Source organism: Hesperophylax consimilis, chromosome 20 (genome assembly GCF_061612785.1).
Source record: "Hesperophylax consimilis isolate HC1 chromosome 20, BYU_Hcon_1.0, whole genome shotgun sequence".
Taxonomy (NCBI): domain Eukaryota; kingdom Metazoa; phylum Arthropoda; class Insecta; order Trichoptera; family Limnephilidae; genus Hesperophylax; species Hesperophylax consimilis.
Genome location: NC_142855.1, coordinates 16908593 through 16925101, shown reverse-complemented (window position 1 = coordinate 16925101; position 16509 = coordinate 16908593). Strand labels below are relative to the sequence as shown.

General features: G+C 37.9%; 1 protein-coding gene across 1 annotated transcript; it reads right to left on the bottom strand.

The window, feature by feature from the left end:
* Positions 1 to 1202: 1202 nt before the first annotated feature.
* LOC149414212 (protein TEX261) lies at positions 1203 to 14613 on the bottom strand. Its single transcript, XM_089644285.1, has 5 exons — positions 14480 to 14613; positions 10366 to 10445; positions 7903 to 8124; positions 5806 to 5917; positions 1203 to 5106 (listed from the first exon to the last, which is right to left on the bottom strand). The coding sequence occupies exons 1-5, from the start codon at positions 14547 to 14549 to the stop codon at positions 4988 to 4990; spliced, it is 603 nt and encodes a 200-aa protein (XP_089500411.1). The 5' UTR covers positions 14550 to 14613; the 3' UTR covers positions 1203 to 4987.
* Positions 14614 to 16509: the final 1896 nt, after the last annotated feature.

Sequence of the window (16509 nt, the reverse complement as noted above, 5' to 3'; positions counted from 1 at the left end):
AATTTTTTGTGGACTCTTTCAATGCGTAAAGTGTATGTTAATTCATGTGGAGCCCAGATGATCGAGTTTGATTCAATTACACTTAGGACTAGTGTGTTATATAATAACGTCAGTGTTTTTGTGTTACGAAACGGATATGAGTTTCTAATTACGAAGCCGAGAAGCCTGTATCCTCTGCTTATTAAATCATCGATGTGTTGGTGAAAGGTTAGTTTGCTGTCGTAAATAACTCCTAGATCTTTGATTTGATTTAGGTGTTGGAGAATAATTTCATTGATTGTATATTCAAATACATGCGGTTTCTTTGATCTTGTATACGAGACGATATTGCACTTGGGTGTACTGAAGTTTAAGCCATTTATTTTGGCCCAGTTTGAGACGCAGTCGATATCACGTTGAAGGAGAATACAGTCAAGATGGTTTTTTATTGAACGATATAGTTTCAAGTCATCTGCAAATAGTAAATACAGCGAATGTGTGATGACTGAACCAATATCGTTGATAAAAATCAGAAACAGAAGTGGTCCAAGGATAGACCCCTGAGGAACTCCAGAAAAAACTGTGAATTCCTTTATAGTAATCACATTACTATAAAGTTCTGATTACTAATTGGTAAGTTAATTTAAAATGTTGATTGACTGATTTTTAAAATAATTTCAAAGGGATGTTTCGTTTCCCTTGAAAATACTAAAAAAAACACAAAGCGGTTGGAAGTGGCATGACGCGTCCAGCTGCCACAAAGGGCGCTAACTAAGCATGACAAAGATGCTATTAAATACATTTTCTAAAACATGGGATATATTATTTAATAACTCTTTAATACATCTATTTGATAACATATTATTTTTTAAACAATAATTATTAACCTGAAACACTTCTGATTGCCGGTCAGGTTCTCTACCAATTGCGCTACGTCGACTTATTCGAAACCCGCCAAATTATTCAAAATGTACTGGCATTTTTCTTTCAACAATTACTGCTTTTTAGGTTTTTTTAAAAACGTTTTTTAACTACATCTATTACGAAAATAAATGTTTTAAAAAAACTTCGTTTTTTACACATTGATTTTTTTCTTCCCAAATTTAAAAACATAAAATCATAAATTGATAAATAATATGCCTTATTATAAAAAAAAATCATTTAAAAAAGAAATGTGGAGAGTCTGACTATTCAGATCTAGTTATAATGCATTATCGGGTCAATTAATTTTATTTTAAATCCATACAAAATCTTATAACTACAAACAAAAAAATTATTAATTTATTTTAAATAGAGAAAAAATATTTACAACAATTTAGAAGTAATAATTTAAATGAAGAATAATTACATACTAAATATTTATTAATAATATTTTTCAGTTCCCTTTACGACATTTGGGAAACTATTTTAGTAAGGGTCATCATACAAAGCTAACACTGAAGAAAGAAACAAATAGAAGTGTGCTGTGAGAATATCCGTTTGCTTTGAAGTGAGCTCTATTTAGACTTACTTCTGCGGTGAAATGGATAAAACATTAACTTAAAATATCAAAATTCTTTCTAAGGCCTAGGACGGTCTTATAAGTAAATTGTCGACATCGGTTTTCTTTCATATCAGTGATTCGCTGCTTGGCGCCGAGAAATATACATAAATAATAACGACACGTGCTTATGTGACCTTATAATGTAACCTTCAATCGTTCCTTACCGATGCATATTCGTTTGTATCCAACTTAAAAATGATAACATTCTAAATGTGGCCCTGGGTGCTGAGAACACAGTCCTGGAGCTCGAGGGATTTTTTAGCATCGTGAGGAAAGGTTTGTGTAAAGATAGATTAGATGTATTGCTCGAAATGAATACCAGATATCTGTCAACCGTGACAGATTTTCCATTAACCTTTTGAATGCGTTAATTTGCTCCGTTTTATCTATACCCGTACGCGGTACATATTTTCAAATACCTATGCACGCAATTAAATGTCAAATTATAGCATTCTGGCATGATTTATTGGACTCTATAAGACAGAACAGATTATTCTCCACAATATGAAAACAAATCCTCGTGTGTCAACACTCTTAGATGTTTATAAAAACAAAAACATAAAATTTCATACAAAGACGTACCGTATCTTTTGAATGTGGTCACATGTGGCCATTCACTCGGCGTGTGTGTACTTAGGTGATAGACACAAGTGGGACACCATGATCACTTATCATTTTTAGTTATGAAAAGTTGTGAATGACATACTAGTACTAACGCCATCCGTTGACAAAAATGTAAACTAAAGGACTAAAAGGCGCACTTGATTATCGATCTTTTTTTATGAAATACAATTTTATTTTTGAGAAATTCTTGTAGATGTCAGCATCGTGATAGTTCTACGAATGTCCAAGTGAGCAAGAAATACATTTATGACGAAAGAGCGCTGGAATATCGGCCGTCAAAGTTTCCGTATCAATTGTTGATACAGCCGCGTGTGAGTATAGACTTTTTGCCGTAACAACAGTTAATTAACTGTGAACAAATGGCAAGCAATTATTGCCAACAAGTACATAACTGATTGTTTATGTACATTAAAAAGCAGGATACATTGAAAAAAAACGTATAGAAATATAAATTAGCAATTGTAATAGCTAGTTGCCTACAAATATATATATATCACAAATAACTTAAATAAATAAACGTATAACGTGAGTCAGCTAATGCATTATGTGTAAGGTGCTTCGTCCACAGGTAAGTATTCGATACTCAGCGATTCAATCATCTTGTGTGGAGATTCGTACGCGTGCACATGTTGCCAAAATTTTGTATTTGTGTGCTTTACGTTAAAAGCTAGGAACGAAATCGTCGACAAAGAATGACGGGATATTTGAGAGACAGGTATCGCAGCCCCGGGAATTATCGATTGGATAACCAACACCTTTGCCGTAGGGTACCGCGAGTGTTAAGCTTCGTTTGTTACTTAGCAGGAGTGCTCGGGTTGATGGGGTGAGGTTTTTCCAGGTCTTGGTGATGAGTCTTCCCACCAGCTCAAAAGAGCAGTCAAGGTAGACCTTTCGATCTCTCCTGCCTGACTCTCGACCTATCGCCTTGCACCGCGGAGGGAGGAATGGTTCGTGTCACTCATACCTTCTTCGTTCCCAGAACTTACTCTCCTTTCTTTCCTTGAGCAAGTTGTTTGCGACGTAAGTACACAACATAAGTATCGGATACTTGCATATCCCTGTGGATGAAGAAACTAACTGTGAAGTGATATTACAAAGAAATTTTTTACAATAGGTTTTGGATGAGGTTTGTGTATTTGGGAAGTATCTTTACGAAAAATAGGGTGTTTTAAAGAAGGGTAAAGTCAGGAAGTTCTATTAATGGAGGACTAAACGCGATTGGCGCTAATACAAAATAGTCCAAAAAAGTAAAGTTAGCAGTCCACAATGGTTTGCTGAAAGCAACCCTAATGTACGGCAGTGACGCACGCAACTGGCAGAGAAAGGATGAAAGCAGACTGAACGCTGTAGAAATGAGAACCCTAAGGTGATGCACTACGTTGTGTAATATTTTAAATTGAGCCGCTATCAATAACAACCCTTACGTAGATGGCGATAAGGTTTAAATTCCCGCTTAACACCATCCGCCTGTTTTGATTTATTCAAGAAAAAAACATGGCCAAAAAGTGCCTTTTATTTTATTTTGTGGATGTTCAAGCATAAATATTTAATTTTTTTTCTATCATTTTATAAATAACTTAATTTGCCACATTATTCAATAAAATCATAACCGAAAATGGGTTCGTAAGTAGGATATTTTGAACTTTAAAGCAGTTTTCATAGGCCTTATACATTATTTTTTTCTGGGCTTATAAAAAGACTTATCTAAAAATTACTCGATTTTTTCAAAGGCCAAGATGTATTCTACTCGCAGTATTTAATTAAAGCATCTGAAACATTTCTAGGCGACCAAATTTAAAACAAACCAAAACCACATGATTTTGCATTACTACGTATGGCATCGCCTTAATTAACAAACTAAACACGATTGGTGATAATAAAAAATTGTCCATAATGGTGTGCTGAAACCAACCCTAATACATGGCAGTGAGGCTTGGAACCGTTAAATGATAACAGTAGATCGCATGCTGCAGAAATGAGATCCCTGAGAAGCATGTGTAGTTAAAACGTGCAAAACAGCAGTATAACAGATTCATAATGAACAAAATTACGATAGATACTTAAATAACTTGGACATGATGGAGAGATTGCTCCATGATTACGTGGCACGATCAAGTCAATGAAATATTGCGTCGGGTCACGTCAAGAGTCAGAATAACAGAATGTGACAATACATGAATGTGAATGAAGCAAAGAGAGAGAGAGAGAGAGCCGTGACAGAAGAATTGTGTGATGGTTTTTCCTCTCTGCCTACCCCCGTGACGAACAACGTAATAGTTAACTAGTTAGGTTGGGATTTTTCGGAGAATTACAAACGTAACATTGTCATGTTTTTTACAGCGTAAAGTATTAGATGTTAGGCGCGCAGTGAGCGAAATGCCGTACGATGGTATACAGCCCTCAAAAACACTTCACCAAGCGATCGCGGCAGGAACTGAGCGCGGCATGAGTTGCACTAGGGGAGAGGTATGAATAGTTATAAAAAGACCTATACCCTTGAGGCATGTTATCGCTAATATAAAAACACTTCACCAAGCGATCGCGGCATGAGTTGCACTAGGGAAGAGGGGCGAAGAGTTATAAAAGTACCTATACTTTTGAGGCATGTTATCGCTAACATAAAAAATATCACAAACAATTTTTGTGTGAGCAAAATGGTAATGAGGCGCCTTCTCATGGGTTAGCGGGGATCTTTCAAATGTCGAAAAAATCTGATTACATTATTTTTTTTTTTTTTAATTAGATAGGTAACAGGCAGTGGAAAAAGGGAGAGGTGTATTATAAATAAGGATTACGGGGAAGAAGATAATTGATTGTCTATTTCTATCGAGATGACCTTTTTCAAAAGGTTTTTTTACTCCTTTGAGGCAGGATCGAGTCCTTGGCGAAGCTGAAGAAGGACAGAAGACCATATTTCTTTCCTTTTCTGGAGAAGTAGTTGCTGACTACGTCGTTATCACCTGAAAATAATTCAAATTAAATTTTAGTAAAACAATAATGTTGGATGAATAGCATCCAACAAGCGTCACATACAAAAAGTTACTTTAAATATATTAGAAAAATTTCAACAATCAATCCCTAGGAATGAATGGAGCGGGCATTCGCTGAACGCATGTTCGGCACACACCATATGGCACCTTATCCTATTGATAGATGACCAGAATTTACAAGAATCCAGGCTGTCTCTCGAGTTGGGCCTTCTGGCGTCAGTCGATTGCCACTCAGTGCAATGCAGACGAGCTTCTCCCCTTCCATCCTGAAGGGTTTTCGGAAATGAGACAACATCATTCGTTGAACGCATGTTCGGTATTCGCATTCACATCAAGCTGACTCTTTAACGTCTCCCTACACATCATATGGGCACATCAAGGAAGCATCATATCCTACTGATAGAGGACCAGACTTTACGAGAACCCAGGCTGCATCTCGAGATTGGCTTTCCTAGCGTCAGTCGATTGCCACTCAGTGTTCCATCTCAAAGTGTTTTCGGGACTTCAAGCGGCATGCAGGATGATAGACGACATCATTGTGCAAAGGTATCGTGCTATTTGCAGCGCCTTCTTGTGTTGCAATAATCTCTCATCTTTTTAAGTATGGGGTAACCAGGGCCAAATCATCTACTAGAAAGTCTACAATGAGATGTAAGTAATTAGTATTACCTATCAAAGGTCGGGTCTCTCCAGTAGTGGGCAGGACATTGTCGTTTGCTGAGAGTGACACGAAAAGCGCAAATGGAACGAGCCACAAGCACAGGGTGAAGAAAGCCAACACCTAGAAACAAACGGGTTGAGGGGTTAATATCAGCTGTTTAATGTCTTTTAAAATGTGTCAGAACAAATGCGTTTTTAACCCTTTGGTTACGGAAAAAAAAAATGCTCAGATTGAAAAAAGTTTTCTTTGGGTTCTCTTTGTGATTTAGATTCACCAGTTTCCGGCTTATACTACGAGTTTCCTGACGCTGTGTATATAAACGAGAGCTTTGTTAGTAATATGAAGTTAAAGTCAGGGTTGATTCAATAAAGTGTATTTGTGCAAATCATGCAGCGAAAGAGTGCACCGCGTCCACCAACAGTGCCAGTACGAGGTTCGTCATCCGTCCAGGTATGTGTCTGCTGCTAATAAAGCTCTGACACAATGTCCTCTCATGGATTCCAGACCTTGGCAGCACCGCTGTGACATTCGACGAAGGTAGAGGATGGAGACTCTGCAGCAAGAATCCTAGGTGGTGAAGAAACTGGACCAGCTGCTGCAGTGAGAGAGTCCACCGCGTCCACCAACAGTGCCAGCACGAGGTTCGTCATCCGTCCAGGTATGTGTCTGCTGCTAATTAAGCGCTGACACAATATCCTCACATAGATATCAGACCTTGGCAGCACCGCTGTGACATTCGACGAAGGTAGAGGATGGAGACTCTGCAGCAAGAATCCTAGGTGGTGAAGAAACTGGACCAGCTGCTGCAGGGAGAGAGTCCATCAACAGTGCCAGCGCGAGGTTCGTCATCTGTTCAGGTTTGTGTCTGCTGCTAATAAAGCGCTGACACAGTATCCTCACATAGATAACAGACCTTGGCAGCACCGCTTTGACGTTCGGCAATTCCATCATTCATCTGCATGTAATCTTGTTCCTGGTGATTGTGTTAGTGGTGCATTGTGCCGGCAATAAAAGGCGATGGTCGGGATAATAAATTACCATTTGAACGCGTTCAGCAAAGTGCGCTGTTGATAAAATATCATCGCAAACGAAAGACACAAAGATAAGGAAGACTTGTATCTCACTTTGAATACATATTTATATAGTAGAAACCTTTACAATGAGATTGGTACATAAGCCATTTATACTAAGTGTAAACAGCACAGACCCAAAGGATTTTAACTAGCAGTTCAAACACGTACATGTCCGTTTGCATGATGATCCATGATGGAAAAATAATGCATATTTCATGACAAATGAATTATAAACATTACAGCGTTCAGAGGTGATTTTTCCCAAAAACGGCGCTATACAAGTTATTCCATTATTATTATTACTATTATTACTCACACCTCACTTTTTTGCCGTCCACATAGAAATAATAAAAATAAAAAATTCACAAAATTACATTAATTTTTCTCAAATTACGGTTAAATCTTCGGCAGGGTGTATTTAATTTGATACAAATATACAGTTTTATTCTAAGATTGATGAAATTTTGCACACTTGACAAACAAGAGGAAGGTCATTGTCTGCAAGAAATTAAAAAAAAAGTGCAACAAGTTTGGGCAATGCCTTATTCGTCATATATAGGAAATAACCAACTAAAAACGTGGATGTAGCCTTCTCGCATAAAGTGTGTTAACTCCACTCTTTGCGGACGCTGGATGAGAAAAAAGGAGTGAACCTGGGACTAGAAGACATACATGTTGTAGGAGGGAGGAAACACAGATCTCTGCATCGTTCATCATCTGTTCAACACAAGAGCGAGTCTTAGAAGCGATCCATTCTCACGTGAGAAACTTCAACCGTGTATATAAATGTGTTGACATGTTTCCCGACTGTGTTACGGTGGCAAGGGGATCAATGACGTCAGTTTCCAGAGCATCTTCCATTGTAATACCGGTAGAACGAGGACAGTATTCCAATAGTATCTATCAAACAGACGGACCGCCTGTTGCTCCACAGAGTAAAGATTTTTTTTCAGGTATTGTACTCCAGACCAGAGGAGCTGCCAAACTCTACAGTGGGAAACCATTAATATAATAATAATAAACATCACTGACCTCCGATATTGGCGCGTAATTATTCCCAAAGTGGTTAAACGCCAAGTAATGATTCAGAAACAGCAGAAGGATCGAGGTGATGAAAGTAGGGCTTGTCGGGGATACGTAGGGGAACTCTCGCAGCAGGGCGCCGTGCAGCGCCTGCGCTAGCAGCCCGCAGCCCAGCAATGGCCAGGGGATCCCCTCGAACAGGACCAGCCCAACGTACAGGCTACAGGATACCTGGACATAGACGGGAAGTACACGGTGAGTTGGTAATAAATTATGCAAACACCATTTTATATCATTTTATACATCACAATATTCATTATAGGATATTATATTTACAGGATTTGTGAAGCTGAAAGTATTTGAGCATTTTTGCCTTGCCTCACTCAACCTACTTTATGAACATGTGTTTTCAAAAATTCACCCCCTCCCCCTCTCCTTTATTAAGAGCGGGAGCCACGGTACCAGCTCAATATTTTCGTATGGCTCAAAGAGTCGACTCAATTGAACGATGGCTCAATTGATCGACGGCTCAATTGAACGACGGCTCAATTACACGATGGTTCAATTGACCGACGGCTCAATTGAACGATGGCGCAATTGAACTACAGCTCAATTGAACGACGGCTCAATTACACGATGGTTCAATTGAACGACGGCTCAATTGAACAACGGCTCAATTGAACGACGGCTCAATTGAACGACGGCTCAATTTAACGACGGCTCAATTGAACGACGGCTCAATCGAACAACGGCTCAATCGAACAACGGCTCAATCGAAAAACGGCACAATCGAACAACGGCTCAATCGAACGACAGCTCAATTGAACCACATCTCAATTGAACGACGGCTAAATTGTACAACGGCTCAATTGAACAACGGGCCAATTGAACAACGGCTCAATCGAACGACAGCTCAATCGAACCACATCTCAATTGAACGACGGCTAAATTGTACGACGGCTCAATTCAACGATGGCTCAATTCAACGACGGCTCAATTCAACGACGGCTCAATTCAACGACGGCTCAATTCAACGACGGCTCAATTGAAGGGAGTCGAGAGCTCAGAGCGTACGAGCAATGAGAATACTCCCAACTCCCAGCGTACAGGAAAGCCGCCTTGTGACACAAAATAGTATATAAGATGCTAAGATGTTAGTAGGTGTAGTTATTTTTATTTTTTTAAAGCGGAGAAGGTTTACACGTAGTTCCCGTGAGCACTTAGTTCATAGGCCCATTGTGTTATCTCCCATTTTACCTCAATCCTTTAACAATAACCCTTTAATAAAGTTCACCAGCGTTGTTATGGGGTATGTGGCTATGTCTTCTGGTTCTACTGTATGTCTCCCCAGGTATCTGCGCCTAGTTCCCACCAGGGCAGGACATTGGCACCATAGGTGAATTGAAGTATCTTCATCCTCTGAGGTGTAGTTAAAAGTTAGTCCAAGTCCAGCTGTTATACTGTCAGACAACGTACATGCTCGTCCGTCAGTGGGCCATCTTTACCCTCATTCTTAACAGACAAACGAGCAATTAGAGTAGTAGAATACGACGTACTGTCGCTAGGTTGTCCTTCAGACTCTTACGTGTTTCTGCATTCGCTGTCTCACTTTATTTTATTCAAAAAGCATTGTGAATAATTGTATTTATTGAAATAATAAGTGATTTTTGAGTACATGCGAATGGAAAGAAACTCCATTAGATTCGATGTTGCTCGAATGCATTTGTGCATATCTCAAAAACACAGGAAGGCTTTTTTTCATAAAAAAGAGGCTAGAGCGACGTCTTTGTGCCAGCCGGTGACAGCTTATCTGACCGACGGGCTTATGTGCGATACTTAAGGCAGTAAATCACCAGTTTGTCCACTGGACTCAGTTCAGTGCAACCGCGCGCATTGTCGATAACCTATCTTCCCATATAATCTAAGGAAATAAACATATGATTTACGAGGTGACCGGATAAATCATCACAATGATAATTCATCACATCTTTAAAAAGTTATATAAAGTCATGGAAAGTGATGAAACAAAAACTTTATTAATTGGGTTAAGTAGATTGGGTTAGGTTAGGCTAAAAAAAAAAAATTTTTCATCGTTTCTAATGACTTTATATCACTGTGTTGAGTTATCATGGAACCGATTTAATAAAATATTAAAATTCACAATGAAAACATAATGCAATTGAAATTTTTGTTAAATTAACATTTACATACTATACACGACGCTTAATACATCTTACTGTGGTTAACTTCTAGATTTGAATATAAAGCGTGGTGTTTTCTCGGTCTAACACCGTTTAGATCACAATGAATTGAGCGACCATTGAGTTGGTCCAAAAAACGAACAAATTGACTATTTACTAATTTGGTTAAGACAACTATTGAACAACTTTAATTTTTTGTAATAAATATTTTGTGTACATAAAAAAAAAAACATGAAAACAATTTTAACTGTATCCAATTGGCAGCACTCACCAATATGAGCCAGCCTATGCATTTTTTGGCAATCACAGTGTACTCCTCTACCAGCTCTGCCAAATAGTACAGACCTGCAGCTGAAATTAATAAATACATACATAAGTAATATATTTGAGATTTTCACGGCCAAAAGTATTAAAGTGGTTTGTTTTTGGAGTATTATGCCATGTTTCGCTACCTCCTTCTTTAGCCAACGTTTCGGACAGCTTTGCAGCGTCCCTCGTCAGGGCAGATGTGTAATCTAAGGTTGTGGTGAAGTGTGATCTCATGTATGAAGATGCGATACCGTGTTGCCAGCTTCAACCCTCTGAGAGCTGATATTAACATATAACTTACACCTCTGCCCTGATGATGGTCACTGCAATGCTGTCTGAAACGTTGGCTAAAGAAGGAACACGGCATAATACCCCAAAAACAAATCACTACAAGTAATACAGGGTTTTCCAATAAGAGGTGTTATTTTGATATTCAATCGTAAAAGATCAATGGTTTCGTTGCTTGTGTGGCACGTATCGCCGTCATGTTGAAAGTAAACGTTGTCCAGATCAATATCATCCAATTCCGGCCATAAAAAAATCATTAATCATCTCTCGATAGCGCAATCCATTCACCATAACTGTTGCTCCAGCCTCATTTTCGAAAAAGTAAGGTCCAATGACTCCGCCGGACCATAAACCGCACCAAACATTCACACGTTGAGGATAGAGAGGCTTTTCAACAATAACTCTTGGGTTTTCCGAGCCCCAGATGCGACAATTTTGCTTGTTGACGAAGCCACCGAGGTGGAAATGGGCCTCATCACTTAAGATGATTTGCATTTGATTCACTCAAGTGAATTTTAATAAATTCAATGCGTTGTTGAAGCGTGTATCGTTCCATTTTTATTAATGGCGTAGTTTCTACTTGTCAAATGTCAAAAAATGACAGCTTCAAAAGTAACATCTACCGAAATAACGAGCTATTCAAAATAACACCTCTTATTGGAAAACCCTGTATAATATACAATGTAGTCTAAGGACGGGTTGTTTCGGAGATTTTGAACAATACATCCAATTTCAACGTTCATTTTCTGGTTCTTTGAAAGTCCTATTCAAGTTCTATTGTTCTGTTAACCAATAAAGCTTTGAAAGTGTTGGGATTTATTTTAAGGGTATCTAGTGATTTCAATGATGTCAATACTGTAAAAACATTATACACTATATTGCCACTACACTACACTAAATGTCACTAGTAAGGAGTCATATATAATGTCAAATCAACAAATTACAATCCGTTTTCAACGCCGCGGCAAGGCTTATCACCAGAGTATCTAAATACTCCCACATTTCAGAGCATCTCAAAAATCTGCACTGGCTCAAATGTCCTGAAAGAATCCAGTTCAAGGTATGCTGGATGGTATTTAAGTCACTTAACGGAATGGCTCCGGCTTACTCATCAGAACTGTGTATTCCAGAAGATTCCAATTCCCGACAGTCAACCCTTAGGTCAGCAACGTCATCAGCTATCGGAAGGTTGAAGGAACCAAAGCGCACACCAGATACTAAGTTCGGTGAGCGTGCTTTCGCCGTGTCAGGACCTAAAGCCTGGAATCGACTGCCGCATGATTTGAGAATGATCGCAGACTAGACAGAATTTAGGTCTAAACTTAAAACCCACCTTTTCAGACAGTCTTATCCATAATTTCAGAAACCTCCACTTTCACAGTCGACGGCAATTTCAATTAACAAAATGTAAAAAAATACTAAAAATAAAATAAAATAAATAAAAATAATAATTAAAAATAAATAAATAAAAATGATAACAACTAACAATTTGTAGGCTTTTTAAGACAGTTAAAATAAAGTTAAATTAAAATAAAAACTATAGCAGACTTAAGGTCATGCGATGACCAGTGTTTTTTGATATAGTGTCCTCTGCGTGCAGTTTTATCTTTTATAAGCATAAACTTTTTAATATAAGTGTGTTTGTCGGAAGTGACTTGCCAGGTAAGTATGTTTTGGTATCTTTTCTAAATAACAAATGTAGATCCTAGGAAATAAATTGTACAGCGCCCTTGAGGTGATTTTTCACAAAAACGGTGCTCTACAAATTATCCAATTATTATTATTATTATTAATACAATTCCACGGTTTCCGGTTTTTCCGCGTGTCCACATTTGAATCATTGTCATTCATTGTTTTACCACATATACGTCTCAAAGATCTTATTTTGCAGTTGCATGACATGAAAGGTTGCGCGATTACTCTCGGTGTGTAAAAATGAGAATTTGGATATTTTCAATATAGTTTTTATTTTAGCAAAACTCATGTTACAATAATTTTATGAACAAAACAGATTGCTTGCGTTAGAAGAGATTTAGGGCTAAACCGGCGGCTAGACCACTGGAGAGAGAATGAAATATTTGCCACGCGAGGTATCGCGCGCAGGCTATGAATATAGGTAAAAGTAATGTTGTTATTATTTTCGGGAGATGTAAGATCCCTATAATTTACCCTAGAAGGTTTTTTGGGTTTAGTTTGGGTTATTTTAATAATTTATGTGTATTTCTTAACTTTGATTGAGAAAAAATTAAACTTCAACATATCTTTTACCATCTCCCACCATATACAAAGGAATAAAGTTGAAACCAACTGCAATTTAATTACTTGTTTTACATATGAAGAGTGCAGCGGAATTCGGTAAATTTTGGATAGGGCCTGACACGCTTATTACGAATAATTTTTAGAAAAAAACTTTATATTCGCCTTAATTACTATAAAAGAAAACTTTTTGCATTTCGGGCGGCGGAAAATTATGCATTTTGATTTTCAATTGCGTAAAACCAAAATTCACTTCGCGAATCGATGTGGCGACAATGCGCCGCCATTAGGAACGCACTGTTATGTTGGTATCACTGATGCATTAACAAGAGCTAAATACGACCGTTGCTATCTTCGTGCGATACACATGAAAGGCGCTTAGTTATGAAGTGCCCGTTTATAACGCCTGCTCGCGTCAAGGCAAGAAAAACATCCCAGTTTTCAAGTAGTTTAACGGCTACGCTAGGTTTGTGTAACATGGTTTGTGATACAAAAGAAAGTGCCCGTTTATAACGCCTGCTCGCGTCAAGGCAAGAAAAACATCCCAGTTTTCAAGTAGTTTAACGGCTACGCTAGGTTTGTGTAACATGGTTTGTGATACAAAAGAAAGTGCCCGTTTATAACGCCTGCTCGCGTCAAGGCAAGAAAAACATCCCAGTTTTCAAGTAGTTTAACGGCTACGCTAGGTTTGTGTAACATGGTTTGTGATACAAAAGAAAGTGCCCGTTTATAACGCCTGCTCGCGTCAAGGCAAGAAAAACATCCCAGTTTTCAAGTAGTTTACCGGCTACGCTAGGTTTGTGTAACATGGTTTGTGATACAAAAGAAAGGGCTGTATCTCCCTCAATTTTAGAAAAATTAAAGTTAACATTATAATTCTGTTGTGTTTTCATAAATTCGAGCCAATCCATTTGTATTCCACGAAGTTAGCCATAGTCGTATCTACGCAATGTATCAGGGATACCAACATAACAGTGACGTACCTAATGGCAGCTGATTGCCGCCGCATCGATTCGCCAAGTGAATTTTGGTTAACGCAATTGAAAATTTAAATTCATAATTTTCCGCCGCTCGAAATGCAAAAAGTTTTCTTTTATAGTAATTAAGGCGAATATAAAGTTTTTTTCTAAAAAATATTCGTAATAAGCGTGTCAGGCTCTATCCAAAAATTACCGGGAATTCTATGAAGAATAATTCTTGACAGAAAGGTTAATTATTTATAAATACGTCGTTGTATCATATATATACACCTAAGGTATCTCATTTATACAGCATTCAGTCTACTTTGATGAAAAACGTAGACAAACATTCCCAGGTTACTATTAGTACGGTATAAATATGGCTTGAGCAGCAATAATCATAAAGAACTTAGCTAGTGGAGGATTAAATTGATGGGAACCTATCGCTTTACACAACTCAGTCACTGTGTTCAATTTAGAACGTTCCTAATTCAATTATTATGATAGTGACTGACGTAGGCAATACAAAATACAGATAACAGAAAAAATGGTTGTTGCCAAAAAATATCTTACCAATTGACACAGTTATGAAGGAGATTTGCACCACCAGGGCAAATATGCTCATACAGTATATAAACCACATAGCTAAAGTCGGGCGTAAGTTGGTGAAACCGAAAACACACTCAATGACTTTCAGGTTACTGTCATCTGTCAGACGACCGTAAATATGTTCGGTGATGTAATGTCGAATAAATATTTTTACCCCGCAAAATAGGGAAAAATTTTCCCTATTCCAAATATAGTACTTACCTATTTATGGTGTTTTTTCGAAGACAAAAATTACTGGTTTGCCGAACAGTTTAAATCAGAGGTTCTCAAAGTGGTCTATATGGACCCCCAGAAGTCGATATCGGCTTGCTGGGGGTCTATGTCAGCGAAAAAAAAATTTGGGGTACACGAGATTCAAATGGGGGTACATACGAGTGGACCCCCATTCACCTCAAGTCAACATTTAGGAGTTCCGTAAATGACACAATAGACCTTACACAAATATAATAGACTGAGAAATTATTTATTTGTATTTTTATATTTCGTAAACTTGTTAATTGAGGTATATAAATAGAGTCTACGTTCCTTTTCTTGTCAGAATTATTATATTTAAACAAAACATTGCACATTGGAAGCCGCGAATTTTCCCAGTTTCGCAACTTGTTTTTGAAAAAATTACAGGGTAATAATGACGTTCAACATTTAAATGTACTTCACACAGACTTCAAAACTAAGTTTGAGGACATTTTGACTATGGAAATGGAACGTCGACGAATCGGATATCATGTGACAAAAAGAATTGACCGGAATAAGCACTGACAAAAAACTTAAGGGGCAGTTCTGTAGGGCCAGCTACAGAAAGAAATTTCCGTTGCAAGGGCGCCCCTGGCTGCAGAGTAAAAGACAGAGGAACTATACCGCCACCCGGTTGTTGGGCAGGCAAGGGAAGGAAATCTTTTTACTAAAAAAATAAATGATTATCACGTGGGACGTTAATATTTTTAGGAAAATTCAATATTCAGCAGGCAGGAGGTCTACGGAAAAAAATATTTGGCAAGTGGTCTACGGGGAAAAAAGTTTGGGAACCTCTGGTTTGAATCTTCGGCTTCAAATCCAAAAGACACGGGTTCGATACATTTTAATCAATCAATTATTTGTGTCTTATTTTACAAATTATATATTACGGTAGGTAATAATCTCGGTATCGCCCTGGAGAATGACCACCGATTAGAATTGAAACGTTGTAAAACGATTAATCTTTTTCCTCCCCCCTCTCCATCAAACCTTTCTGAACATCAGCAAAAAATACCAATAAATATTGAAAGTACATTAGCCCTTGTCTCCAGTCTCCAGAGATCGTGAGCAGTTGGGATTTTTATGCCATGATATTGTAATAAAAAATTTGACCAGATAACTCTCCAAAATGACAATTCAACACACCTTTAAAACTTGATATAAAATCATGAAAAGTAATGAAACAAAAAGTATGTTACGTTGGTTAGTTTGATTTGTTTTTTTTTTTTATCGCTTTTAATAACTTGATATCACTTATATTGAGTTATCAAATCATGTAGCCATATTCAATATACTATATTATTTTTTAAAAAACATCGTGATGCATCTCGCATATCGATTGTACACATATGATTTCAGCACATCGCTCGACATACATTCTTATTGGAGCGCCCTTGATTTTGCACAAAAACGGCGCTATACAAATCATCTAAATATTATTTGATTGTTTGGCGAGTGATGTTATAAACTAGGCCAAAGCCGTGATGCGTATTGCTTAGGCTGGCCGCATACATACGTTTTTCGTATTCGATTTACGAATTCGTTTTCCGTATTCGGAATTCCGTGAGACTAGCGCAAACGTTCGTTTTTCTTCATTCGGAATGTATAAACGTCAGTACCAGTGTTGCCAACAAGGGCGATATATCGCCATTTAGGCTACTCAGAGCGAGAATCGGCGCCGAAAAAATCTAAAAGGCGACTGGTCGCCAATTAAGCTACTTCAAAAACATCAATTTTAAACATGTCCCACCTAACAGCAA

Bases quoted from the DNA above. Each gene is read 5' to 3' on its own strand.
- LOC149414212 (XM_089644285.1), bottom strand. From the start codon at position 14,549: ATGTGGTTTATATACTGTATGAGCATATTTGCCCTGGTGGTGCAAATC. The intron at 10,446-14,479 runs GTAAGATATTTT...TATTAATTTCAG, and splicing joins CTTCATAACTGTGTCAATTG to CTGCAGGTCTGTACTATTTG. The intron at 5,918-7,902 runs GTCAGTGATGTT...GTTTGTTTCTAG, and splicing joins ATTACGCGCCAATATCGGAG to GTGTTGGCTTTCTTCACCCT.